Here is a 27,432-nt window from a genome sequence, read left to right on the forward strand (position 1 = left end):
GGTAAAAAGAGACGCGCTGCAACCAGGGCTGGATTCTGAGAGCGTGGTATCGAGTCCAGCCTTGCTTTGCCGGTTCGAAGCTGAGTGGCTATATGAGCAACGATTGGCCGGTTGCTCATATGGGGGGTGGGACAAAGAACCGGATGTGGGTCTCTCTCTGTCAGAATGCGATTGCGTTCTCTGCCGGCTGATTGGAGGCGCTTACACAGAGATGGGAGAGGGTGCCCTTAGGGTGTGTCTCTCCGCATGCAATGCTGGGTGGCGCCAAAACTCGTCAATGTGTGGGTGGCAAAGATGCATCTGGCTGCTGCTCGTGTTTCGGAGGGGATATGGGTTAGCTTCAATCACCTCTGTCAGGGCAGGGTTCGGCATAGACAGAGAGGAAGCACGATGCTAATTGAACAATTGGATGCGCTAAAAAGGGGAGAAAAAAGGGGTAAAAAAAAACAAAAAAAAACACAAAAAAAACTGGACTTAAAAAACTTTTGTAGGATTTGAAACAGCACTGCTGGAATGTTTACCTGACTGGATAGTGGAGTAAATACACACAGGAACGCCCTCGCTTCTTTACCCCAGCCAGCGGTGGATTCTCACATAAAAACATACTGTAAAAAGGGAACACGCTATGACACACACGCTGTGTGTACCTGCGCTATTCGTAGTGGCGCCTGACAGCAGGAGCTGCGTCCGTGACCACCTTAGCTTCACTGAAAAAAGGGGAACAATATTCCATGTCCGTTTTTTAATCGGCGACTGACTGTGGTCGGAGTCCTAGTATTGTCGTATTTCGTGTCGTCCGGATCCCCCCTCGTCTTCTCTCCACCTGCTAGTCGTGCCGGTTAGCGGCTTTACAGTGACATCCCCAGTAGCTCGATGTCAAAAGTAGTAGCTGGTGAATATCTGACAGTTTTGGACGTGTTTGCGTGGAGTATTTAGGTTCTTTACGTGCTAGGCTGTCTAAGCGTCTGTGATAACTGTAATGCTGGGTGTGTCTGTGTATGGACGGGTGTGGGCATGTCCTCGTGTGTGTAACTGTTGTCAGACCGTGCAGTAAACGACCTCTGGAATTTTGCATAAGCACAGGAACGTCATCCTGAACAGTATCACGTATCATTTGTCATTTTAATCATATATACTATATATATAGTGGAACCTCGATTTAACAGACTTAAAGGGGGGCACTGGTCCGTAAAATGTATGAATGTCTGAAACAGTGAGGTCCACAAAAGCACTAGAACTTGCGAAAATGAAGCATCAAACACAGAGAAAAAGGCGAGAACAAAGCAAGCCTCCCGGAAAAATAATCAAGCCTATTGCTCATGTAAACAGAGAGACGTGCGCCTGCTAGTGGACGATTACTGAACTACTGATCTTGTTACGCTTCTCACAGGAATTTTAAACAACCGGACCAGACGTTCGGTTTATCTGTTAAATCCGATAAATAGAGGTCCGTTAAATACAGGTTCCTTGGTAATATATATATGTATATGGGGAATAATCGAGATGCGTGACTCTCCGTATGGCTAGCGGACGATTACTGAACTACTGGTGCGCTTGGTGACGTTCAGTTTTCCAGATTTTGTCCTTTAAATCCGAAATCCGTTAAATAGAGTTTCCTCTCTCTCTCTCTCGCTCTCTCTCTCTCTCTATATATATATATATGGTATAGTTTTTAAATGACTGCTGTACTTATGTCCTCTGCTGGCCAGTCAAAGAATGGCACCTGCACAGGGACGGGGGATAATGGAGAACAGTGCGTGACTGTCCGTGCGCGATACTGATCTCCGTATGGCTAGCGGACGATTACTGAACTACTGGTCTGAAACTCTTCTCACAGGAATATTAAACAGTCGGAGCAGACGTTCAGTTTGTCTGTTAATTCTGATAATTAGAGGTCCGTTTTTATACATACGTTTTTATATATATATATATACTGTATATATATTATAGTTATTGAATGACTGCTGTAGTTACGCCCTCTGCTGGCCAATCAAAGAATGGCACCTGCACAGGGACGGGGTATAACGAACATCGGTGTGTGACTCTCCATGCATGATATGAATCTCCGTAAGGCTAGCAAGCTTTGTTTTAAATAGTTGGACCGGACGTTCACTTTTCCAAATTTTGTCTGTTAAATCCGATAAATAGAGGTCTGTTAATTTGGGGTTCCCCTGTATATATATTTATACATATACATACCTCAAATCAAATATATAGAGGTCCGTTAAATCGAGGTTCCTCTGTGTGTGTATATATATATTTATTAAATGACTACTGTAGTTATGACCTCAAATCCGATAGAGGTCCGTTAAATTAAATCGAGGTTTCTCTGTATATATATATATATATATATATATATATATATATATACAGTATATATATAGTTATGGAATGACTGCTGTAGTTACGCCCTCTGCTGGCTGATCGATGAATGGCGCTGGATAACAGAGATTGGTGCATGTTTCTCTGTGCGCGATACGGATCTCCATATGAACCCACCTGGTGCAGGTGAAAACAGGCCGTCGGCCGTGTTAGTCACGACCTCCTGCAGCAGTAGAGGTGGAACATGATTGGGTAATTGGATACGACTAATAGGAACAATGCATAAACAGAATAAAAACTATAGATATATATATAAACGATAGGATCTTTATGGATAGAACAGATGACAATCAATGTATATTAGGTGAATTACATAGGTATTATTATTTTTTAATTAAATCACATGATCAGCCAGTATATCGGAGGTATTACAAACAGGCTTGATTTGCAGGATTTATTTCACTTTGTGTATTTTCTGAGATCATGTTCATGCTCTGTTTTATAATGTATATCATGATGACAGATTTTATTTATAATAATGTATATTTCTAATACTGTAGCACTCTCTACTATGTATATTTCTAATACTCTAATACTATTTCCTTCTAGCTTTAACCAACGTTGTCCAAATACTGCAGAACTGCTGTCCTAACAAAGAAAGAAATCCTTGCGTGTGTGAGGTGATACGATCGTGGTTTATGTACATCAGTGCACAGATCTTTTATTCTGAATTAAAAGACCAATTTATGAGTCAAATCCTCATGAATTCTATGATAAAGTAAAAAATAAATAAATAAATAAAATGACATTTCAGCTGGTAAACGTGTGCTGGTGCTGATCTGTGGGACTAAACAACATTTCCATTAGAAAACACAAAGCACTTCAATCTGAGTCCTGACATGCTGAGAATATTTATATTTTATTGTGCACTACAGCCAGAAAACACCAAAACGTCACTAAATAAATATAATTTATTATGTACAACAATCCGCCGCGGAGTTTCATCCGTCGTCCCTCGTTATATATTAACGACTTTTAACGTTCGGATGAACTTCTCGAGTCCAGAGCACTAACGCACCGCACCGTTAGATCTCCTCTCTGTCGCTGGAGCGTCTGATTCACAGTCCACGAGTCTTCGGTCCATCGTGGCTTCGTTTCCGACGTCCGGTTCAGCGTTTGTCTCGTCGTTTGTCCATTTCTTTCCCGATTCGTGCCAGCAGGGCGGCTCTCATGGCTGAATCCAGAACGTTGCTTTGCTCCACCCGGTCTGCCACGCTCTCCGGATCATCCGTCTGAAAACAAGGAGCCGGTCAGACATCAAACAAGTCAGATCATCGTATGAAGAGGTTTCAGAAGTATGTAGACAGCCCTCCTGATTACTCCTAATGTTTTAGCTACTCCCATTACTAAGATTATTTTGCTGGAGAGCTTCAAATGCTTGGAACTTTCCTGAGATGTGTTTGGCTGGACCGCATTGTACACTGATAGACCAAAACATCAGGGCTGCCTCCAAAAAATGTGGGGATCTAATAAATGTCAAGCTCCTCGTAGATCTAATCAGCATAAAGACCATAATGACCTTAATAAGGGTCAAATCGTTGTGAGAGTGATGAGTGTCTAACGAAGGTGGTGTTGGGCGACCAAGACTCATTGATGCCAGGTGGACTTAAAGGCTATGGCGTCTGGTACGGACCAACAGAGGAGCTACTGTGGCTCAATACAAGGGGCATCGAAACCTCCTGTATGGGACTGCATGCGAATCAAAGTGCCCATGCTAACACAGGCACTGGTCATCGAGTGGTCCTCATACCTTGTAAACGATGAACGATGTGACGTGGCCGCTGTCGGCCTGGTAGTCGAGCCAGAAGAGTTCGGTGCCCGCGTTCTCCTGCTCTGTGCCCGAGCTGCTCTCGTTCCACTCCTCGGGCTCCACACCGGTGCCAGCCTCCGAGCCACCTGCAAGGCAGCACTGCATGTCGGTAAACCGTGACTGGCAATTTGAGCGAACAGCAAAGGCTGCACCTGACCTCCCTCCGTTCACAGCCGACCGTGCCTTGTGTGGGTGCCCGGCCAGGTCGGCAGCACCGTCTGGGATTCGAACATGAGAGTTCGAGATCTCAGCAGTGTTCAGTGGTTTGGCATCCAAGATAAGACTACACAGCACGACACCTGATTAGAAACGTTCCTTATTATTAACACAACTAGTCGTTACCTTCACATGGCTGTATATTTTCATACCTCGATGGCGCGGGTTATAAACCTCCCGGTCTGGACGGCGTGGACGTTGTGGCACTGCTGTATGTCTGCGCTTCTGCTGCTGCTTGGCCTGTTTAGTCTCCCGGTCATAGTCGTCCCTTTAAAACACACATACTCATTATATCCAGGTCAATAAACCAAGTCAGTGCCACTACAAAATGCATTTCCTTCCGTCTTCAGCAAAAAGTAAGGCGTAGACGTGGTGTCACGCTACCTCGCGAGACCTGGTTTGTATCAATGACTTTAATGCTTTTACTTTATATGGCCAGAAAGATGTGGACACCTGATCTGCCTGTAAGATTGTTGAACATTTAATTCCAAAACCACAGGCGTGTTTGCTTTCAGCGTCTTGTGAAAAATGCCATCACAGCCTGACAACTGCACATCAGGTGCAATCAAAAAAGGGGTAACACCCAGCAACTTCCCAAATCTGAAGTAAATTCGAACCCAACGTACACTATATGGACAAAAGTATTGGGACACTGCTTCTAAATATTGAGTTTAGGTATTTCTAACACACCCATTTCTATTATAGGTATAAAACCAATCATGTAAAATAAATTAAACACCTCCAAACACCCCCGGGCACAAAGCAAGGTCAGTGAAGACCTTTGGTTTGGAGACCCTTGACCTTCACCCTGTTGAAAGCCACTGGGATGATGTGGAACGTTGACTGTGAGCAAGGCCTTCTTGTTCAACATGGGCATAAATTCCCACAAGCACAATCCAAAATCTTGCAGAAAGCCTTCTGAAAACAGCAATGAAGATGGTGATGCTGCCATATCAGTACCGATGGTTCTGGAATGGGGTCTCAAACAAGCTTACTGTAACCACATTAGGACTTTTGTGCTCCACTGCGCCACCCAGTGGCCAAAAAGATACGACGTCTTGCGTTAGATAGATACTTTATTCATACTGGATAAAATGAAAGAATATAGAACTTAATTTAATAATTAAGTATAATTTAATATAATATAATTTAATACAATATAGAACTTGGTATAAAGTTGTGTTCGACTGATGTACGGAACACCGTTAACCAACTCTACGTATCCAGTTACTAGCATTTTAACGGTGGACTGTACGGAACACTGTGACATTTTGTCAATTTTGCTAAAAGCTAATGTTATTAAGTCGTTTTTGGTTTAAATTATATTCCACCTTCCACACATTCGTCCTATAAAATACCTATAGGAAAATATCTGCTGCCAATTCGACAGCAATGTTTACATTTAAAGTTAAATAACCGGGCAGCCTTACAAATACAGATTAGCCCACTAGCATGCTCGTACCTGGCGATCTGATTTCTCCGGATATGGTGCAGAAAACCGTGACTCATGTCCAAACGACCTCCAGGTTTATACTTCAGATTTTCTCCCTCGGATTTCTGCAGAACTTCCATAATTCAGCTTGCAAAATAAATCCGAAAATAACCGTAGAACCTTTTAAAAGTGACTCCGAGCTAAATCATCGGTCATGAAAGACACTCGGAGCAAAGCAACCGATTAAACAGTTCGTCCTTCTTATTAAATGTAAGATTTGCTAATAGATCTCAGCGTTTATACACAAACAATACAGTTTATAAAATTTATAATTCTATTTGTAGTTACACCACTGCGCATGTCTCCTATCTTCCAACCCGTTTTGGCTACCATGTAGCTAAGCCAATACACACACGTTCTTTTTTCCCTACCCGTATTCAATAAACCCCGCCTCCTAAACACAGATTGGGTAGAGATTCTAACTGACACCCAGTTTCACCAATTAACAAGTGATCTATCAGGCATGAGTCGAATCTGACCAATAGTAACACAGAATTCTGAGAGGGGGCGTGTGCTTGGCGTAAAACGGGTTGGAAAAATCTAGCTGGGCTACTTAAGTACAGTATATTCAAACTTAGCATTGTGTAGTAGGTGCTAATAAATGTCAGCATTTATACACAAACAATAAATATGAGTTTAATTCTATTTGTAATTTCACCACTGCGCATGTCTACTTTCTTCCAGTCGTCTTTTTGGTAGCCTTGTAGCTTAGCCAATACGCACAACAAACGTTATTTTTTTCCTTACCAGTTTTCGACAAACCCCGCCTCCTAAATACAGATTGGGCAGAAATTCTAACTGACACACAGATTCACCAATTAACAAGTGATATACCCGGCATGAGTCGAATCTGACCAATAGTAATACAGAATTCTAAGAGGGGGCGTGTGCTTGGCGTAAAACGGGTTGGAAAAATCTAGCGGGGCTACTTCAGTGTTTTCAAACTTAGCATTGTGTAGTAGGTGCAGAAAAGGTAAATAATGGCGAATATAAAACGAGAGAGGGATGTTGATGATGATGAAGAAGAGGAAGATGAAGGTAATATGCTTTACATTTAAAATATAAAATACGTATTTTAGGGTTTTAGTAAAGTAAGGGTGTTTGGCTAGCTTGTTGAACAGTAAGCATGTTAGCTTGACTTAATGTGTGGATTCGATTTTGAATGGACTTAAAAATAAATTGCAAATCAAAAACCCAAATCTCATTCCCAAAATTATCAGAACCCTTTGTTGCATAGTATGTAGTATGTGGGGGGCAAGCCGTAGCCCAGTGGTTTGGGTACTGGACTAGTAATCAAAAGGTCATTGGTTCAAGCCCCACCACTGCCAGGTTTGCTGCTGTTGGGCCCTTGAGCAAGGCCCTTAACCCTCAATTGCTCAGATCGTATACTGTAACTGTACTGTAAGTTGCTTTGGATAAAGGCGTCTGCTAAAATGCTAAAAATGTAAAATGTAGACGCACCTTAGGCAACATTTACAGCTGCAAGGTTTATTGGAAACGGCTCTCCAGGGTTTGCACAGCTGGATTGAGGCAGTTTATCCCATTTGTCATGATTGACCCTCTTAAGCTTCATCATATTAGACAGAAAGTATCTAATAACCTCTTCTTCATCTAAAGGTCTGTCCTCAAACGTTCAATGAGGTTTAGGTCTGGGCTTTTCTGTAAGGCAGAATGTGTCGGATCAAGTCCAGAAAACTATATTTGCCTTATTAATACAGAAGTCCTTTTTAAATTCATTTAAAAGTTATTATTTGTTTATTTATCTGCTTCTGTTCTCAGGAATGCCGAAGAAAGTGGCCCGTTCTCAAGACACCAAAGACAAAAGAAGCCGCCACTGTCCCTACCTTGACACAATTAACAGGTCTGTGTAGAAACTGTGTAATAATCATTAGTCATTGTCGTGTCAGAATTTGTCTTAAATCTTGTACGATTAATAATCTGTTGTTTTGTTTTTTCTCTCTTTACAGGAGCGTTTTGGATTTTGACTTCGAGAAACTGTGCTCAGTCTCGCTCTCGCACATTAACGTCTACGCCTGTCTCATCTGTGGAAAGTACTTTCAAGGTAAAATTTTTTCCTTGTTGTTTTGGTCCCTATTTAAAAAAAAAAAACACAACATACTTCATAGACCTAAAATAGCACCAACACTGGTGAATTACATTTTCTTTCTGTTACCGTTGTTTAGGCAGAGGTCTGAAGTCGCACGCGTACACCCACAGCGTTCAGTTCACACATCACGTCTTCCTGAATCTTCACACCCTCAAGTTCTACTGTTTACCGGACAACTATGAGATCATAGATTCGTCGCTAGAGGACATCACGGTAGGAAACGATTTAAGCTCGCTCGCTCGTTTGTTTGTTCGTTCGTTTGCTGATCGGATACGGGATTTCCGGACCTTGGCATGACTGTGATTTTCCGTTTTGTGTGGATAGATATAAGTAGTCTGATTTGTGCAGAGATCCTTACAGCGTACTGGGAGTCAGCAGAGCCACCTGACCATGAGTTTGTTGGACATCTCATTCCAAAACCATGAGCATTTATATTGAATTACTCCTATCATCCACGCAAGATTTCGGATCGTGTCTGTTGGAATTTGTGCCCATGTTGTCAATAGACTTCAGACACTGATATTGGGAGAGAAGGCCTGGCTCTGGAGTTGCAATCCAAGTTCAATTCATCTAAAAAATGTTGAGTTTGATCGAGACTGGAGCTCTGTGTAGGCAGCTTGAGCTCATGCTGAAAGACAAGGGGGGATCCCCAAACTTTTGCCACGATCTTAAAAGCATATCATTTACCTTATATTATTGTTATACACCTGTTAGCAAAGGATGTGATAGAAATGACCAAATGTAATCATTAAGATGGGTGTCCTCATATTTTTGGCTATATAGTTTGTCTGCCTTGTACAAGATGTAATATAAAGCCTCCACAAGGGGGCGCTCACGTACAAGTTATTTTAATTATTATTATTTTTCTCTGAGACCGCCTTATTATTTTTTTTTGGATAAACCCTGATTGAAGCAGCTTGAACCCAGAGCAGGGTTCGAATCTCTCAGCCCTTCATTTACGCACGTTTGCTTTTGTATCTTCAGTATGTCCTGAAACCGACGTTCACCAAACAGCACATCGCCAATTTGGATAAACACGGGAAGCTGTACCGGGCCTACGATGGCACGACATACCTGCCCGGTATTGTGGGGCTGAATAACATCAAGGCCAACGATTACGCCAATGTAGTTCTGCAGGTAAGAAACCAAAACGAACAAATGCTGTATATCCAACTCCTATATCACCAAATAATCTTCACCTGTGCTTCATCTACACACAGTGATGTGATGATATGATGATGATGATCTTTTCCCCCCTGTAGGCCCTGTGTAACGTCCCTCCTCTGCGCAACTACTTCCTAGAGGAGGAGAACTACCGCGGGATCCGGCGTCCGCCCGGCGACATCATGTTCCTGCTGGTGCAGCGCTTCGGCGAGCTCATGCGCAAGCTCTGGAACCCGCGCAACTTCAAGGCCCACGTCTCGCCTCACGAAATGCTGCAGGCGGTCGTGCTCTGCAGCAAGAAGACCTTCCAGATTACCAAGCAAGGTACTCTCTCAGCTTTGCTCTGTACAATCTGGTCCCACTGTGGCTTACATGATGTAACATAAAGCTTATGTAATTAGTATTATTTTTCTCTGAGACCCATTTTTTTTATCTTGCGACCCACCTAAGTGTCACGACCCAGGCTTTGAAAAACCCTGCTCTAGACCTAAGCCTGATTTAAGGTTTTAGTCATGTCCAATGCCCTGTAACAGCTCCTCTGTTGGGTGCACCACGCCCACGTTGGCTGATGAGCAAGCAGTGGTGGGTTTGCTGGGACTAATTGACTCCTTTCTTTATTAAATAATATTTAATTGATTCTACTGAATACTCTATACCTAGTATGGCCAAAAGTATTTGGACACCTGGCAATAAGCTTGTCGGGCATCACATTTTAAAAACGAATGCTATTAAAATCAAGTGACCTGTGATCCTGTGAGAAGTCTTCTCATAAGACTTTAAAGTATGTCTGTGGGAATTTGTGCCCATTCGGTCAAAAGATGACAGCATTTGTATAGAAAGGACGTCCTGATACTTGTACCCAGATGTCATGTTGTGTCTGTTCTGTAGGTGACGCTGTGGACTTTCTCTCTTGGTTTTTAAACGCGCTGCATGGAGCCCTGGGTGGAACCAAGAAGAAACCATGTAAGTTCAGCTGCTTTCAGGTTCTGCTACTAATTTTTCTGGGTTTTATTTCCATCTCACACCCTGTCCCAGTTTTTCCAGAATTCTAGTCGGTCTATTTATAATCTGTGGTTTTATATGTAACAAATATGCTTTTATGTACATTTAATTATTAGTAGTTCATAATTTTCATGTAGCATTAAATCTTTTCAATACTTTGCAGCTATTCTTACTAAAGTGTTCCAGGGCTCCATGCGCATCTTCTCAAAGAAGCTTCCTCATCCAGATCTGGTGAGCGACACTTTATATTTAGATTATTTTTTATTTTAATTTAAAAATGTAAATCTCTCATTCAGAGTATTCAGACCCGTTAATTGATGCTTGTTAGAGCCTATTTGGCAGCTGCAATTATTTGAAACGTCTCTACAGGCTTTGCACACTTGGATTTAGGCAGCTTATCCCATTCTTCATGGCAGATCCACTCAAGCTTTGTAATGGCCCGAGTTAGAAATACGGAGGGTCGCGTCAGGGAGTGCATCATGAATCAGAGCGACATCATTGTGGTCCACATGCCTGATTTGGCAGAGTGAGCTCCACAGATGGTTCCCTGGACGTCATGGTTTGGGCTTTGTCCTGACATTGCAGTGTAAATTGTGGGCCCTTATAGACCCAGATGTGCCTTTCCTATCATTATTTCCCATCAACATATGAACTCTAGTACAGTTCTAGATGCATCTCAAGGTTAATTGAAGCAAACAGGATGCACTTGAGATTCTGAGCTCCCGGGTTTGTATCTCTAGCAGGCACAGTTGGCTAATGCCTGGAGCAGACAAAATTGGCTTACCTTAGTGGAAAAGACCGGACTAAAAGGTGTGGGGATGTGAACTCTGTGTAAGGACCCTGGTACAGAGTGAAGGAGCACGGAGATCAGGGCGTGGCTCTCCGTACACAAAGCCCACGTCATGCGCAAATCCACCAAAGTACAGGAGAATAAGATGGGATATGTGGACTGTGCTTACATCGGAGGGAGTGTGTGTCAGGTAAATATACACCCTCCTTGTACACCGCCGGGGTCCCCAGCAGCAGACAAAAAAGCGGGTAAAATGCCAATGACAATTATAAAATTGCAAAAATGATAATTATATCCAGTCCATTTACATTTTCAGCATTTAGCAGACGCCGTTATCCAAAGCGACTTACGTTACAGTTACAGTAATACAGTCTGAGCAATTGAGGGTTAAGGGCCTTGCTCAAGGGCCCAACAGCAGCAACCTGGCAGTGGTAAGGCTTGAACCAGTGACCTTCTGATTACTAGTCCAGTTCTTTAACCGCTAGGCTACGGCTTGCCCAGTCCACATGAAAGTTAAGGGGTCTGAATACTTTCAGAATCCGCTGTAAATGCTGACCTGTGCGTTTTGTGTGTCACACAGCCCGCAGAAGAGAAAGAGGCCCTTCTGGAGAAGGAAGAGTACCAGGAGGAGATGCTGGAGTCCACTTTTCTGTACCTGACCCTTGACCTGCCTACAGCGCCTCTTTATAAGGATGAGAAAGAGCAGCTGATCATCCCCCAGGTCCCTCTCTTCAACATCTTGGGAAAGTTCAACGGCAACACCGAGAAGGTATCGAGCCAATTAATTAAAGCGTAGTGTTTAAATGTTTATTGGCATTAAACCCACAATTTCAACAGCGTTTGCTCATGAGGAACTTTGTTCTTTTATTTCTGGTTGCAGGAGTACAAAACGTACAAAGAGAACTTTCTCAAACGCTTCCAGTTAACCAAACTTCCTCCGTACCTGATCTTCTACATCAAACGATTTACCAAGAACAACTTCTTTGTTGAAAAGAACCCGACGATCGTCAACTTTCCCATCACGTGAGTCTCCTTTATCATGGCTCATACACTAACAGCACTCGAAATACACTCGAAATATGGTCCAAAGTATTTGCACACCTATTAAAGGTTAGCCCAAATTTATCCAGAAGTAAGACCCAATTGTCCCCGTTGCAATGGTGATCCAGCGACACTCTATCACACAATTTTGTGTGCTCCTCCCTCTCTTCAGTGTTTAACAAACAGTTAAGCCAATGCCCTCAACTGGCTATATTTGGCGTCCCTTCCGACATATCCCAATGGAACTCCCGAGAATTGGATAGTATAGCATTCTCTCTCCTGTTGGCAAGAAGACGAATACTTATTAGTTGGAAGTCTCATTTTCCCCCTCTTATTCACTTTGGCTGAAGGATGTTATGTTCTTTCTACACCTTGAGAAAATAAAGTTTGGTTTGAGGGGTTCAACAGACAACTTTTACAGGTGCTGGTCCCCCTTTATAACATTCTTCAAATCCCTTCCACGGCTTCCTTCGGAGGACTCGAGTAACCTTACATCCTAACTCCCCCCCCCTTTTTGTTTTTGTTTCTCTCTTTCTTTTCTCTTTTAAATAACTTATTTATTTATTATTTAATTATATTTCTTACCTCTCTTATTATTATTATTTTGTAGTTCTTTTTTATTTATTCTCTTTCTCTTGTTACATAGTTGTGATGTATGTCTGTAATATATCTGTTGTCTGATTTACATGTTGTTAAATTTTTGAAAACCAATAAAAAAAGATAAAAAAAAAAAAAAGTATTTGCACACCTGACCGTGAGCTTCTCTGACATCCAGCAGCCACTTTTCTGAGAAGGCTTCTCACAAGGCTTGAAGCATGTCTGTGGCCATTACAAGTGAAATGAATACTGTGTAATTGGATTGGATATGACTAGATTGGGAGAAAATTATAGGAATGATTCAAATCCAGAGGCTGCCGGGACATGCTCGTTTGTGTGTTTATATCTCTTCATACCCTTCACAGGAACGTGGACCTGCGCGAGTACCTCACAGAAGAAGCCCAGGCGACCGAGAAGAGCACCACCTACGATCTGGTGGCCAATGTAGTGCACGACGGAAAACCAACGGAGGGATCGTACAGGATTCACGTCCTACATCACGTGAGTGCTTCCATAAATGTGTGAAACTTGAGCTGTGAAAAAGTATTTGCCCCCACCTGATTTGAAATCGGATCTCAGCTGTGGTGCGCTAGCCACTCGAGCGCACGCTTATAGTTCTTTTTTTAAAGATAAGATCCCTTTATTGATTCCCAATAAGTAAATACAGTAAATAGAGTAACTTAAATAAAAATAGAAATATTAATGTATGTAATGCAATTACTATTATTCAGCAGTATGACAATTACAACCATATAGAAAGTATAGTTTGTGTAGTATGTAATGTGAAGTCAAGTGCAGAGAGAGACCTTTTGAGTTATTGTGTGTGTGTGGGGGTTCAGTGTGAGGACAGCCTGTGTATAAAGGCAGTAGTTTGAGATGTGTCCCTATTTTTAAATTTCACAGGGCACCGGGAAGTGGTACGAACTCCAGGACCTGCAGGTGACCGATATCCTGCCACAGATGATCACGCTCTCAGAAGCCTACATACAGGTCAGTCTCTGAACAGGACTTATATTTAATAATATTTATACTATTAGCAGTTAATTAGAGATGAATTGTTATTTATTCTGGATATGTATATCATCTTTTTCAGATCTGGAAGAGACAGGAGAGTGAAGACAGTCATACAGGAGCTTAAAACGTCTCAGAGAGAGTTCTCCAGCTGGCTTAACCTAAAAATCTCTCTCAGCTCGTCCCGTCAAGCCATTTTGTTCATTTTCCCCCCTCGTTTGTATATCTGTTACGTTTGCTAAAACGATGACCTTTTGTTTATTAAAACATTTTAAGGAACACAGCAAGTGTGCTGCCAGATTTGTGGTTCCGATGCTAATTTGAAGTTACCCTAGCCCCCTGTATCCCAATTATTTAACTGCCCTAATGTATCCCTAATGACTAAGACCCTACCTAATTTCATGGCCGTGAAAATCCTTTCCCACAGGTTTCCTGTGTAATATACAATTTGCTGTGAAATTCAAATTTTTCATTCGTGTAGCGTTCAAGTATCTCGTGTTCCCTGGTTAATCTGCGCTAAGAGGCGTCCTCGCAATCCTACGGCAATTCAGTTGGCAATCGCTTAGTCAAAACGTCCAAGGTGTCAAAGTCGCAGCTAAAAACACGACTCCGGTAACTAAGTTCGCAAAACTAACAACCGATTCTGTGGACGCAGAGAGGGACGGGGTCGGAACAGGGACGAGAATTTTCGTATTCGAGACAGAACATGAAGCCTCGCACCATCGCTGGATGTTCTGGGTTTACATTCAACCGTAAAGGTAGCTGTGCTGTGTATTGTAGCTTTATTTCAGTGTATTAGTGTAATTTAATGACTTCCCAGTCTTACACTGCTTACACTCTTAAACTTTTTCTCTTCTTTGTGCTTTTAATACAAAAATACCTCAGAACAACAGTTTAAAAATCAACGCTTTGTGTTTTTATTTGTACTTACCTTACTGTCCTGACTTTTATAGTACTGGGTGAGTCAGTAAAGTATTAACATATAATCACATTTGGGTGTAAAATTTAATTTAATTTTTTAATAAAAAAGCAATTTTTCATACAAAACAAACAAAGTTTTTTTAAAAGCATGATTAAATTCAGTAGCATGTAAAATCTTGTGTATGAAAAACACTATTATTATTATTTTTGGTCGATGTCATAACTTCAAGTACAGCATAAGATTGCAAATCAAGTAGCAAACGTTACGAGGTCGGGGCTAGAAGATCCATCATATTATTCACGTCCCAGACAGAAGAACTTCTGTTAACAGAAAAACAGGAATTCATTTTTTTACTTCAGTTATACTAAGCAGACTAGCAAAATAATAATAACAATGAATTTATTTATATATCATATATACATAAACACGTGTACTGTACAATTCAATGATTTTTCTGCATATCCCGGCTTGTTTGAAAGCTGTATGGCTCCCCTGCTTAAGGGTCCAACAGTGGATGCATAGCAGAGCCTGGTCAGTGACTAATACTATATTTCTTAAACTCCATCTGATACTGATCCCTGTGCGGTGAAAAGAAGCAGTGCAGGTGAAAGAAGCAGTCAGCTACTGCAAATGTGTCTGGGGGGGGCGTGTGTTTGGTACGGCCTCCTTGGCCAGGGATCGCAATTGGATGTGACTAGATCGGGAGACAGAAGGGAACGGCTTGCCAACGTGCTTTAGGGCAGTGTGGCAGCCCGTGGCACTGGAAACATTGCACAGGTAGATGGTGGAATGGAACTTCTTTATTAAGAAGACAGTGTGTCAAAACATACCTTATAATCCACACGATTGGCTCTAAGTAAGTCCTGAAATGTCACTGAAAAGCTGTGGACGGGGCTTAAACATACTGTGCATGCAAAAGAGCTGACGATCCATCACATTTACCCACATACACCTAAAGAGAATTTAAAATAGCCAGTCCAGCTATGAACACTTGTTTGGAATGTGGTGGTGGTGGGGGGTTCATTTGCTAAATTACCTGGCATGCATTTACTGCTTCCTCTTGTTTGCCCAGAATGGTCACTAGCACCTTGGCATGACGAAGGACAAACGGCTCGCACTGTGACATCCCAAAACAAGAAAATAAATTAGAAATTTTTTACTCCATCAAATCAGCGTTCGTGTAACGAAGCTGAACCCCAGCAAAGTGATCGTTACCCCTGGTAGGGCGTTCGGGTGGAGATGGCACATCTTGTGGAGGACGCTGGACACCTGAGGCTCGCTGGCATTCCGGCCCAGATGGAACTGGCTGAGGATCACCAGGGTTTTACACGTCTGGCAGTCTGAAGGCAGATACGGCACTGAGAAAAGAGTATGAGATTACGTCACCCGCCAAGCTAGAAGATCTTTATTAACCAAATCCTGGCAGTCTGGTCCCACTGTGGTTTACAACATGTAACATAAAGCCTCCACAAGGGGGCGTACATGTACAAGTTCATTTTGTGTTTATGTGCCTGGTAAAAGTTCATTTATTTAATTACTATAAATTTTCTCTGCGACCCATTTTTTTATGTACTGGACTTGATTTGAAGGTCGTGGTTCAAGCCCCACCATCAGCAAGTTGCACTCGTTAACCCTCAACTGCTTGGATAAAAGAGTCAGAGTTCAGGGGTTTTGAAAATACAACCATCCACTGGCTAGGCCATGTACGATCAAGAGGTTCGACAGACGGCTTCTCTTGACTAAGCGGGATGGGCTATACTGCTTCCAAAGATCAGTAAGATATTCAGACTTATAAAGGGGTTTTCTCCCAATTGAGTCATTTCCAGTTCCCAGAACAGACTTTCCATAGACGGAGTCGTATAATGTATGGCCAGTCGCGCAGTACTATCTGTGAATCAGCAATCTCTCCTGCAAGCGCCTCAACCAGCCAGCAGAGGTCGCAACTCCCCATCTTTATTCAGGCACTACATATGGTGCCAGTAGGTCGCCCGGTCAGGTCAACAACACTGATAATCAAGGTTTTTTTTTTTAAGATCATTATCTGTATCTGTTGTAGAGTGACGTTTTTACCCATGGCAGGCGTCTCCTGGAAGAGGCACAAATGAATCAAAGCGCATATCGTATGAGGCGTGGCGGAGGTGAGCAGGAAGTCGATGATCTCCTTGCCGTATTTCTCCAGGAGCTGGTTGCACTGGTCTTTGTAGTGCTCAGGGAGGTGGTCGCAGATCTTTTCCAGCAGCTTTACCACGGTCTCCTGCGATGAACGTCAGACAGTCATACAAACCTTTCATGCCAAGACAAAACGCTAGCGTTTGCAAGCGGTCTTACTTCGGTTCTCTCCTTCGGCAGCATGTCTTCCAGCTTCTTCATGAGAAAGAGGCAGAAGGTGCACTGGGGACTGACCTCCAACTGTAAAGAGAAGAGTTACTCAGTCATTGTACCTGTCCTGATTAAACTGTAGAATCAGAAAAGGGGGAGAAATTACCTCGGGACTGGTTCTAGTCGACGGATGCACTTGAAGGAATCCATTTCCGTCCAACCCAACACTGGGCAGCTCCGGGGTTTTGGGGGTTTTTAGGGTTTCTGATTGAACGGCACACAGTCCCAGCACACTGCATATCTCACCCTCCTTATGAGCCTGTGGTTCAAATTACAGGCTATGAACGTAGCGTAGACCCAGACCATCCTGGTGTTATAACAATGTATTTATAACGTACACAAGTGCAAGAAAAAGTTTATATAATATTTTATAATCTATTATGACCTAGTCAAATCTACATCCAGGTCATAATGATAGACAGTATCATGTCCTATCAAAGCTGGATTGATCGGTTAAACGTTTTGAAGCCCTCTTCAAATCTGGCCACAGTGTGTCAGTTGGATTTAGGAGCGGTGCTATCGGCCAGCCTGGTCTCTACACAGACACAATTGGCTGCCCGGGGTATTCCAGCCTTGAGTCCAGCATATCTCTGTGGAACTGGACCCATTTTGACAGAAACAGTGAAGATTAAATAATAAAATCAAAGGTCCTGAGGCAGCAAGGCAGATCCAATCCGTGATGCCTCCTCCACCATGCTTTACAGTTGGAAAAATGTCTCATCTGAAAGTGTTTTTCGGCTCGCCCTGGTCTAGACAGCGGCATATGATTCTGCACGTGCCATACCATGAAAGATGATGGCTGAGGCCCAGCGATGGATCGGCGTCTTGTATAGGGTGTCTTAGTGAACTGGGCTCATGATTCAGGGGAAACTGGACCTGCCACAACCCGTGCCAACATTTTTGGCATCTGTTGTTTTTTTATGTAGATTTAACTATATTTGGTATCTGTGTTAATGACATAACATTAGTAACATGAAACATTAAATACCATGGCAGTATAACGTGTATTTATTGATGTGTATGCATACTTTTGCACTCAGTTGTACTCAACAACATACAGTATGGTCCCTGCCATTGAGGACCACCCAGCAAAGACACTGGCACGTTTATTGCTCGTTTCGGGTTTTATTTTGTCATTTTTAACACTGAATCTGTGGACAAGCTCCTCTGAATTTTATTTCATGCTTTAATGGGTTGAAGCACCTAATGTACATTTCCAATTTTAGCTTATTGATTAGAACACCAGACTTTTGCCAGAGGCGCAATAGTTCACATATACTTCTTAATAAAAATTCTAACTGTTTGTGTGTATTAGTGTAACCAGAATACGTTTGTCTATTATTAGGACTTGATTAAAAATCAGACCCCATTTCATTCAGAAAAGAAATCAAACTTGTTCTTGCACCTTCATTTCAGGAAAAAAATAGATAAAGAACTTACAGTGAAGGCAAGGAACCTTTCTAGGAATAAAGGCAGATAAATTTTTACTGCATTTTCACACTCATTAACAGTCGGGGGGTCTGGAAGACGACGACAAACATTGTTCAGAGACTCCTGGATAAGCTCCTGTGAACAAAGCCAATCACATACGAAATTAAGAAAGTGAGTTGCTAAAAGTTGCTGAAGGTCAAACCACAACTTGCACTTCTGTAAAACATCAATACAGAAGTTTCACATCTGCATTTCACATTTAGACTCTTTAAAGGATGTTTGTTAAGGGACAGATTGCTCATGTATCTATTTTGACAAATAAATGAGCATTTCTACTCACCTGAGCATGTGGTTGCGAGATCATGTCAGAAAAAAGCTCCAGGATCTTGGTACAGTCCGAGCACATGTTTTCAGCCTATAGGGCAATAAGAGCTGATTAGAGCTGATTAGTAGCTAACCCTACATATACACTGACTATTAATGTTGTAAATTACGAACAACTGAGCATATTGAACAACATATATGCATACACATCATTAAATACACTTTATACTGCTTTATACTTTAATATACTGATATACTTTATATATATAAATGATATATGTTATGTCACTGATGTTCTGTCGTTAACACAGACACCAAACATAGTTAAATCTACATATAAAAAAACAATAGATGCCAGAAATCTTGGCACGGGTTGTGACAGGTCCAGTTTCCCCTAAATCATGAGCCCAATGCAATAACAAACCCTACACAAGTCGCCAATCCATCGCACGTGCAGATTCATATGCTGCCATCTAGACCAGAGCGAGCCAAAATGGGTCGCATAGAGAAATAATAATAATTTTACAAACCTGTACGCAAACGCCCCTTGTGGAGGCTTTGTGTTACAGCATAGAGAGAGTAAGGTGCATTGTTTGTGTGGCCTGGGTCACGTAAAAAATCCTGGACAAAATGCACCATTTTCAGGAACGTGCCTGTGTATTTCAGTCAGACAATGGCAAGCAACATTCTGCATGTGCTACAACAGCCTGGCTTTATAGTAAGAGAGTGCTGGTGCTAGAGTGGCCTGCCTGCAGTTTAGACCTGTCTTTTACTGAAAACAATAACCGCAATATATGACAACAGAGACCTCAAACTGTTGAACAGTTTATATATATATATAGTGTCTAGTAAGAGGCTAAAGAGTCATAGTTAAGCAACTTTTTTACACCAGCCTGGCTTTATAGTAAGAGAGTACAGGTGCTAGAGTGGCCTTCCTGCAGTTTAGACCTGTCTCCTGTTAAAAACAGTAAACAGGTAGATAAAACAGTATGACACTGGAGAAGTGTTAAACATTATTAGTGTATGTGTGTGTGTATACAGTATAGATAGTGTCTAGTAAGAGGCTAACGGGTCGTAGTTAAGCAACTTTTTTACAGCAGCAAAACTTGTCAAAAATTGTCATCCAACCTAAAAATGTACAATTCTATAAGTTTCAAACATACTGCACAATGAGAATAAACTAAATCCCTTCTGCATCGCTTCACAGATACAACAGTGTTTAATATTAGATGGTTTCACATCCCTTTTCTGGGTCCTGAAATGTAGAAGTGTAGCAGAAACGTAGCGTCCTGAAACTTTTGAGGTGTTCATGCTAATGTTCTGTTTCTGTATGAAAATTTCAATTCCTCTTTATCGTTTAGTCTAAAGTGCGTTTATATTCATTATTAGGTTTACTACTTCTCAGCTTTTTTTACTTAAAAAGACAAACACCTACCTGTTTATTATTATTATTAATATTATTATTATTATTATTTTGCATTTTCCCCTATCACTTTTGTCATATTCTTATTTTTATTACTATTATTATTATTTGTTTTTTCCAGTAACGATTTGAAGGATCTGCATGTAATAATTATACATTTTGAATTGTAGGTAATTTCAATAAACAACATGATGCTTGTATTACCCTGCAAAAACCTTTAATAAATGTTTACCCACAAACACTTGGAAGCCTTAAAGGCCATCATCTGTGTGTCATTTAATAAACAGTAAAATCAAACTGTAAAATTCATCATCAGGGTTATTACAGATAGTCAAAACAACAGAAATCAGTTACCATTAAAGGGTTGGAGCTGGACCGGATCACTGTCATCTGTCCTGTAAAGTAGTAATCACATCATTAACAACCAGTCATACATCTCAAGAACTGGTGCTAAATAATATAAGTTAAATAATATATTCTTCTGGCACTGAGCAGCTCATTCTGCTATAAAAGAAACAACATTACATGACTTCCACTTCAATCAGGTTATAATCTGTTAGGAACTATTTTTTCTAACAGTGGTGTATAAACAAGAGAAACAAGCTGTGTTCTTATGAAGACGAACAAACAGGTCTAAATCGAGTCTAAAACTGGTCTATAAGCTTTAAATCGTCAAATATTTAAGAAAAGAAATGAAAATGGGACATGTATGCTTTTTAAAAGCTGAATCTATAGCGCATTGATACGTTTATTAAGTTAAGTACCGCAGGGCTGCGGGTTTTCCACACAAAGCACACTCGGGATAGAACCGATTCCACCCTGATTCCATTTAGTAGTCTGGTCTGGGTCTTCTGACCACTGACTGGTGAAATCTGATGATGCTCCTGCATGGTTCGGTTCATTGGATCTACTTTTAATGCGCTCGCTGATACGCGCAGCTGATCGATCACATTTTCATTTCTTGTAGATTCCTTATCAATCACAGACACGACTGAGCCTCAGACCTCCACCTACCTGGAGACAGGACGCAGGAGAGAATAAACACGCAGATCGCGGCTCCTGCAGCCATCATGAGGAGATCTACTACAGCATGGGGATGGATGAAGACGTGATGTGAGCTGTGATGTGAGCTGTGTTATGGAGGGTGCAAGTCATCAGCAGCTCTCCACACTGTAAAGAGGAACCAGGACGGAAGAGGAATAAGAACTGCATGGCAGAATGAGCCAATCAGAAGCAGCCTGAATAAAAAAATACTAAAAGCACCTGACACACATTCATAATAACAAGAGCCCTTGTTTTAAAAGCAACCCTGCTCACCTGACCTGACCATTATTATTAATATGATCATTATTATTACTACTATTATTACATTATTAGTGTTATTATTACCATTATTACATTATTATTGTTGATATTATATAATTATCATTATTATTGTTGTTTTACTCTATTACTATTATTATATTACTATTATTATTATAACTGTTGTTCTTACTGTTATTATGTTAATTATTATTCATTTTATTATTTATTATTATTTTACATTTTTTCCCAATTTTCCCAAGAACAATTATTATTGTTATCATTATTATTAATATTATTAATTATTATTAATATTAATTATTATTATTATTGTTGCTGTTTTGTTGTTGTTTTATCAGTATTACTATTATTATTATTATTATTAAATTATTACTGTCATTATTATATAATTATCTTTATCATTGTTATTATGTTAATATTATTCCTATTATTCCTATTATTATCATTATTTTTCCCATTTTCCTCCTAGTCTAGTCATGTGCAATTACCTGATTGCATTTTGCTTCCTCTTTGCTGCTGATAACCTCCACTTCTGATCGAGGAGAGCTATTGTTATTAATATTATTATTGTTATTATTATTATTATTATTATTTTTATTATTATTCCTGCTATTATTATTGTTATTATTATATTATTATTACTATTGCTATTATTATTATTATTACAATATTTTGTCATATTGTTGTTGGTATTACAATTATTATTTTTATATTATTACTATTATCATTATCATTATTAGTTTCTTCTTTAAATTCCCTATGATTTTTTTATAAAACAAATTATAGATCTGCACGATTTTTGTTTACAACCTCAATCCCAAAAAAGAGGGTAACAGGAAAACTTTTAACTTAGAAAATAATAATTTTGAACTACAGTAATAAACTGGCTTAAACCTCTTCAACACCTTTGAGAAATAAAACCTGGGACGTTGACTGATCCTGCACCAGCGCCTGACCTCACTGATGCTGCTTTCACTAACTGGGCGCACGTTCCTACAGTCACACTCCAGAATATTGAAATGCCTTTTCAAACGATCATGCTTTCAGATCGATTTCATGGCCACGCAGGGACACGCAGGAGAAACAGGTGTGCGTGGATCGCTCCGAATCAGACAGGGGTCAAGAAATCACGCATCAGTCCAGTGTGGATTCCGCGTGCACGTTTATGGCCCGTCTGACTTTAACTAGAGCAGAAACGGTGAGTTATGACTTCAGCAGACTCGTGCACCTCGTGTTTATGTGTATTTGAGATTCGTGGCACAAACTGGGGCGTTTGGTCTTTCGGGTGGCCCCGATTATCAAAGCGAGTCGGTGCGATACTAAAGCGCCGGTTACTTCGCGCCTCGCGCATATAAAAGCGCGCGCGAGTTTCGAGAGACAGTGAACTTGACAGCTCGCGCTGCTGTTCCCTCCTCAGATCCGCTCCAGGGATCAGAGGGATTCCTCCGAGGCTGCAGGATGACCGGGGTCATCAAAGGCCACCCGGGACTCCTTAAAAGCTCCGGCCATCGCCTGGACTCATCAGAGACCCAACACGAGAAGCGCTGCGAGGAGCTCGTCACTGATCCTGCACAACGCTTGCTGACACCATGGGACCACTTTCATTTACCCTGGTACTCACCCTGGTACTCACCCTGGCCAGCCTGGGCTGCACGGGATTCCGACAGCGCAGCCAGCACAGGATGAAACATGGGTACAGTGTAGCTGGACACCATCCTTACAGGTACCCACTGTACATGATGCAGCTCTATAGAGACTTCAAATCAGTGGGCATGACCAGGACAGCAGCCGGTGCCAACCCTGATGCCAACCCGGCATTGCACCAGTCAGACTCTGTGCTGAGTCTGGTCGCTAAAGGTATGCCAATGCATCTCAGAATGTGTTTTATTCACAGCAACCCTTTTCTCTGAGAAACAAAATGTTTTTAGGCTATTATTAAATATGTATTTATTATTTTTTATAAGTGTTTGTAAGGATAGAATACATATTAAACAAGTCCAATTATTATTATTATTATTATTAATTATACTGTACTATTATTACATAAGTATATTATTGTTATGAGTGTTTGCAAGGATAGAATACATATTAAACAAGTCCAATTATTATAATTATTATTATTATTATTATTATTAATTATATTATACTATTATTACATAAGTATGATATTGTTATGAGTGTTTGCAAGGATAGAATACATATTAAACAAGTCCAATTATTATTATTATTATTATTATTATTATTATTACTATTAATTATATTATACTATTATTACATAAGTATATTATTGTTATGAGTGTTTGCAAGGATAGAATACAAACAAGTCCAATTATTATTATTATTATTATTATTATTATTACTATTAATTATACTATACTATTATTACATAAGTATATTATTGTTATGAGTGTTTGCAAGGATAGAATACATATTAAACAAGTCCAATTATTATTATTATTATTATTATTATGAATTATACTATACTATTATTACATAGGTATATTACATATTATTAAATATTTATTTATTATTTTTTATAATGAAGGAATCATTAGTAACTTTATTTTCTAGATTCTTACAGTTCAAGCAGTTGAGGGTTAAGGGCCTTTGCTCAGGAGCCCATTGATGGTTGCAAATTGGTAGTGGTGGGGCATGAACCGTCAGCCTATTGATTACTAGTCCAGTACCTTAACCGCTGGGCTTCCACTGCCCGTTTCTGGTGGGCAGCTGGTAGAGTGGGTGGGTTCGGTCAAGATTCAAACTCGTATTTTCATTTGGGGATGCTTTGCTGTTTGACGACTTGGGCAACTAAAAAGTCCAGAAGACCAGTTTGGGTTCTAGTTCAGGACCTTGCTGTTAATACAGTTCAAGCAATTTAGGGTTAAGGGCTTTGATGAGGAGCCCAACAATGGCATCTGTGTGGCAGTGGGGCTTGAACACACCTTACTGGGGATCGAACCCTAGACCCTAATGACAGATACACAACATTAGCTGATGCTACAGCCTCTCTGTATTATGTGGCTAATATTTAGTAAACATAAAACAACATCAGAGCAGTTTAGGCAGGCTGTGGCATGAGAGGAACTCCTGGCACACATCATGGACGTCGTGGTCCGTCTGTTGGCACGCTTCTTATCATCTGGTGTCTGATTCTCCCCGTTTAACACTTCCCCAGTGGCAGTGCTTATTTCACTTTAAAGAAAGGGTGTGTGTATTAGCCCATCAGATGTCTGTTCCAGTGAACGGCTCAATACACATCCGTCCCGGGGGACTCCCCCTCTTCGTAGAGCGTGGGTACACATGCCTGGACTTCTTGCCTGCTCTGGAAGAACCTGCAGACCATCACATTAGTCGATGTTTATTCTGCTATCTCGGTTTCTATTTAATGTTAATTGTTTGATAGTTTTACGATCTCTAACGGCTTAACGTTTCCCCCCCCCCCCCTCAATCAGATGGCTATCAGGTCGGTGAGAGGTGGACTTTCACTTTCGACATGTCTTCGCTTTTCGGCGCTGAAGGAATCAGGCTTTCCGAGCTCCGCCTGCGACTACCTGGCTTTTCAGCCTCCACCGGGACTGTCGTCGAGATCTATCATGCCCAGAACTCGGCAGACAAGCGAGTCTTCATCGGGAGCGTCAAAGCGACTCCTGGAACGGTCTTCAACATAACCAGTCTGCTCACGCACTGGCTGCACCAAGCAGGCGAGAACCAGTGGCTCGCAAACGAAGACTCATCAGGAGAAGAGGGCAGCGGGAGCGACGGGTACGAACCATCAAAAATCTACCACGTGACCTCAGATCAGGTCATGATCGTGGTTTTTTTGAAGAATGTGGCCACCCAGGGTCACCAAAGCAGCCCGTCTTTGATGCAGACAGTAGCGGAGTCCAAATACGTCGTCCTGGACAGACCGGCGATCCAAAGTCGCAGGAGTAAAAGGAACCGGATCACGGCGAGTCTGATCCAGGATGTTTCAGCTGAGAACTTCACCATGGTCGGGTCGCCCGTGGAATCCGCGGAGCAAAGGCCGCTGTGCAGGCGAGTGGACATGTGGGTGGATTTCGACCAGATCGGGTGGAACGAGTGGATCGTGCATCCGAAGCGCTACAACGCATACCGATGCGAAGGGGAGTGTCCGAGTCCGCTGGACGAGTCTTATAAACCCACCAATCACGCATACATGCAGGTAAAAACCTTTGTTGACTTCTGTGTGGATTCGGGGTGGAACGTTTGGTGTCTGACGTTTGCATCTTTAGATCTTCAGAAGTTGAGAAGATCCATAAAGACTTGCTTTGGTTCCCTGATACAAACGTCAGACATCAAACACAATTGAATGAAATTAACCCTAAAAAATGTTGAATATTAAAAACTCGCATCTTTTTGCTTTGCTAACAGAGTCTCCTGAAGCTGTACCATCCGGAGCGCGTCTCCTGCCCGTCGTGCGTCCCCACCCGGCTCAGTTCGCTCTCCATGCTGTATTACGAGGGCGACGACGTGGTGCTGCGTCACCACGAGGACATGGTGGTAGAAGAATGCGGTTGCCAATAAACCCTCCGGACTTTGAAGAATCCCCCTCCCATCCCAATGCCAAGTGGAGTCGTTTTCTCACCTACTTCACCTTGGATGCTTTTTGTTGGAGGGCTGAGGCTGTAAACGTCCACGCCTTTTGGGGCATCCAGTTTTACGATGAGCAAAGCAGCCTTTTCAGTCGGACTAGTACCCGAAGTGACGAGTCTACTGAATGAATTAAGATATTTAATATTTAAATGGATGGTAAATATGGAATTATGGAATAACTGCTGTAAAAATGTAAAATGTGTATTTTGATACAAATGTAAAGTTTTTTTATGTATTTTATGTTATCAAAAGCTCTTATATATTTTGTATGAAGAAAAAAGATGAAATAAATCATGGATTACATGGATTCTCAGTTCAGGAACCATATAATCAAAGCATGAACCTCATGTACAGTAAAAATCCTCGATGAATTATTCAATAGCAGCGCGTTATGCTTCATCTTAGCTTCTCTATCCTCTTAACACCTGGTTTCTTGGTTCTTGTTTTTAACTTATTGATTGTCTAGTACTTCTGGTACCAATAAATATCAGACAAAAGTGTCTACAAATGAGGACAACAGGTCTATGTTCAGCAGAACAAAGTATAAAGCATAACAAAGCCATAATGCAGCCATAACGTCCCCATATGTGTCTTAAGAGGCTGTGTTATGTATGGATTTCATGTATAATGCTCGTCTAAACCAGCCAGATGAGGTAGACAGTACAGTTCAAGGTACAGTTCTCTGGATTTACCACACTAGCAAAGTGTCCAAATAAATACCATATTAAAAATACACTGCATTAATTCTTACTAATATTTTAAACTCAGCAAATACTGTATAAATAATTTAGATTTCTATCCTATAGAAAATGTGTAATAGAAAATCAATCTGACAAGGAAGAGCGAGCAAAGGTTGCCAAATCACAACGTGCCATGCTGTGCCATGCCGATAGACTCCTACCCAAAACCACTGTCGTAAAATCATTTTATTATTATTATTATTATTTTTAACCCTAAAAGATTTCAGTTTATTTTTCTTTTGAATTAAATTGTACAAAAGGTGCGAAAAGTTCCTAAATGATTCACCTTGGTCTGCAGGGGTGTGTAGACTTCTTTTTACATCCGACATTTGTCGATCCGGGGGCGTCGTCAGAGGCCGGGTGTTAGCGGCCCTTTTTTGAAGAATGGTCGATGTCCTCAGGTGCTGGAATCACCGCATTGTAAAAAACATGGTATTACTAGAGTTGGGTGGTCTGAGAGTGACTTTGTGGAATAACAGACAGTGTAAACACACCTATCGGTAAAATTGTGCATTGTGTGTCTTATATGAGTTGAAAAAACACTGTGTTGGTTTACCACGTCAATAGAAACACACCAGACGTACCAGCCCAGTGACAAGAAAACACTCACTTCTGAGAGTCTGTAGAGTCTAGGGTTAGGATATTTGGAGACACCAAACATTTC

General features: G+C 41.2%; 4 protein-coding genes across 4 annotated transcripts; 2 read left to right on the forward strand and 2 right to left on the reverse strand.

Moving 5' to 3' along the window:
- Nucleotides 1-3,222: 3,222 nt before the first annotated feature.
- On the reverse strand, nt 3,223-6,233 carry c21h2orf68 (chromosome 21 C2orf68 homolog). Its single transcript, XM_063017876.1, has 4 exons — nt 5,871-6,233; nt 4,561-4,676; nt 4,133-4,278; nt 3,223-3,614 (listed from the first exon to the last, which is right to left on the reverse strand). The coding sequence occupies exons 1-4, from the start codon at nt 5,978-5,980 to the stop codon at nt 3,492-3,494; spliced, it is 495 nt and encodes a 164-aa protein (XP_062873946.1). The 5' UTR covers nt 5,981-6,233; the 3' UTR covers nt 3,223-3,491.
- Nucleotides 6,234-6,812: 579 nt separating this feature from the next.
- Nucleotides 6,813-13,891, forward strand: usp39 (ubiquitin specific peptidase 39). Its single transcript, XM_063017905.1, has 13 exons — nt 6,813-6,938; nt 7,680-7,761; nt 7,868-7,962; nt 8,084-8,220; nt 8,992-9,144; nt 9,270-9,495; nt 10,060-10,134; nt 10,337-10,404; nt 11,544-11,732; nt 11,844-11,986; nt 12,967-13,102; nt 13,505-13,591; nt 13,695-13,891. Exons 1-13 carry the CDS (start codon nt 6,881-6,883, stop codon nt 13,737-13,739), a joined length of 1,494 nt encoding a protein of 497 aa, XP_062873975.1. The 5' UTR covers nt 6,813-6,880; the 3' UTR covers nt 13,740-13,891.
- Nucleotides 13,892-14,519: 628 nt separating this feature from the next.
- sftpbb (surfactant protein Bb) lies at nt 14,520-21,250 on the reverse strand. Its single transcript, XM_063017906.1, has 10 exons — nt 21,106-21,250; nt 20,446-20,486; nt 18,685-18,759; nt 18,354-18,479; nt 17,020-17,172; nt 16,863-16,943; nt 16,605-16,788; nt 15,750-15,892; nt 15,571-15,651; nt 14,520-14,854 (listed from the first exon to the last, which is right to left on the reverse strand). Exons 1-10 carry the CDS (start codon nt 21,161-21,163, stop codon nt 14,828-14,830), a joined length of 969 nt encoding a protein of 322 aa, XP_062873976.1. The 5' UTR covers nt 21,164-21,250; the 3' UTR covers nt 14,520-14,827.
- A 1,753-nt stretch (nt 21,251-23,003) lies between these two features.
- spaw (southpaw) lies at nt 23,004-25,959 on the forward strand. The gene is made up of 3 exons (XM_063018335.1): nt 23,004-23,271; nt 24,867-25,597; nt 25,807-25,959. Exons 1-3 carry the CDS (start codon nt 23,004-23,006, stop codon nt 25,957-25,959), a joined length of 1,152 nt encoding a protein of 383 aa, XP_062874405.1.
- The last annotated feature ends 1,473 nt before the right edge of the window (nt 25,960-27,432 follow it).

Source organism: Trichomycterus rosablanca, chromosome 21 (assembly GCF_030014385.1).
Source record: "Trichomycterus rosablanca isolate fTriRos1 chromosome 21, fTriRos1.hap1, whole genome shotgun sequence".
Lineage (NCBI taxonomy): Eukaryota > Metazoa > Chordata > Actinopteri > Siluriformes > Trichomycteridae > Trichomycterus > Trichomycterus rosablanca.

What these genes read in the sequence shown, in the direction of transcription:
- c21h2orf68 (XM_063017876.1), bottom strand. Translation starts at nt 5,980, where the DNA reads ATGGAAGTTCTGCAGAAATCCGAGGGAGAAAATCTGAAGTATAAACCT. An exon ending in TTATAACCCGCGCCATCGAG is followed by an intron (nt 4,279 to 4,560) that starts GTATGAAAATAT and finishes GCTGCCTTGCAG; the next exon opens with GTGGCTCGGAGGCTGGCACC. An exon ending in CATCGTTCATCGTTTACAAG is followed by an intron (nt 3,615 to 4,132) that starts GTATGAGGACCA and finishes CCTTGTTTTCAG; the next exon opens with ACGGATGATCCGGAGAGCGT.
- usp39 (XM_063017905.1), top strand. Translation starts at nt 6,881, where the DNA reads ATGGCGAATATAAAACGAGAGAGGGATGTTGATGATGATGAAGAAGAG. An exon ending in TGAAGAAGAGGAAGATGAAG is followed by an intron (nt 6,939 to 7,679) that starts GTAATATGCTTT and finishes TTCTGTTCTCAG; the next exon opens with GAATGCCGAAGAAAGTGGCC. An exon ending in CTGTGGAAAGTACTTTCAAG is followed by an intron (nt 7,963 to 8,083) that starts GTAAAATTTTTT and finishes ACCGTTGTTTAG; the next exon opens with GCAGAGGTCTGAAGTCGCAC.
- sftpbb (XM_063017906.1), bottom strand. Translation starts at nt 21,163, where the DNA reads ATGATGGCTGCAGGAGCCGCGATCTGCGTGTTTATTCTCTCCTGCGTC. An exon ending in CTCCTGCGTCCTGTCTCCAG is followed by an intron (nt 20,487 to 21,105) that starts GTAGGTGGAGGT and finishes ACTACTTTACAG; the next exon opens with GACAGATGACAGTGATCCGG. An exon ending in CCAGCTCCAACCCTTTAATG is followed by an intron (nt 18,760 to 20,445) that starts GTAACTGATTTC and finishes ATTGCCCTATAG; the next exon opens with GCTGAAAACATGTGCTCGGA.
- spaw (XM_063018335.1), top strand. Translation starts at nt 23,004, where the DNA reads ATGGGACCACTTTCATTTACCCTGGTACTCACCCTGGTACTCACCCTG. An exon ending in GCTGAGTCTGGTCGCTAAAG is followed by an intron (nt 23,272 to 24,866) that starts GTATGCCAATGC and finishes CCCCTCAATCAG; the next exon opens with ATGGCTATCAGGTCGGTGAG. An exon ending in CCAATCACGCATACATGCAG is followed by an intron (nt 25,598 to 25,806) that starts GTAAAAACCTTT and finishes CTTTGCTAACAG; the next exon opens with AGTCTCCTGAAGCTGTACCA.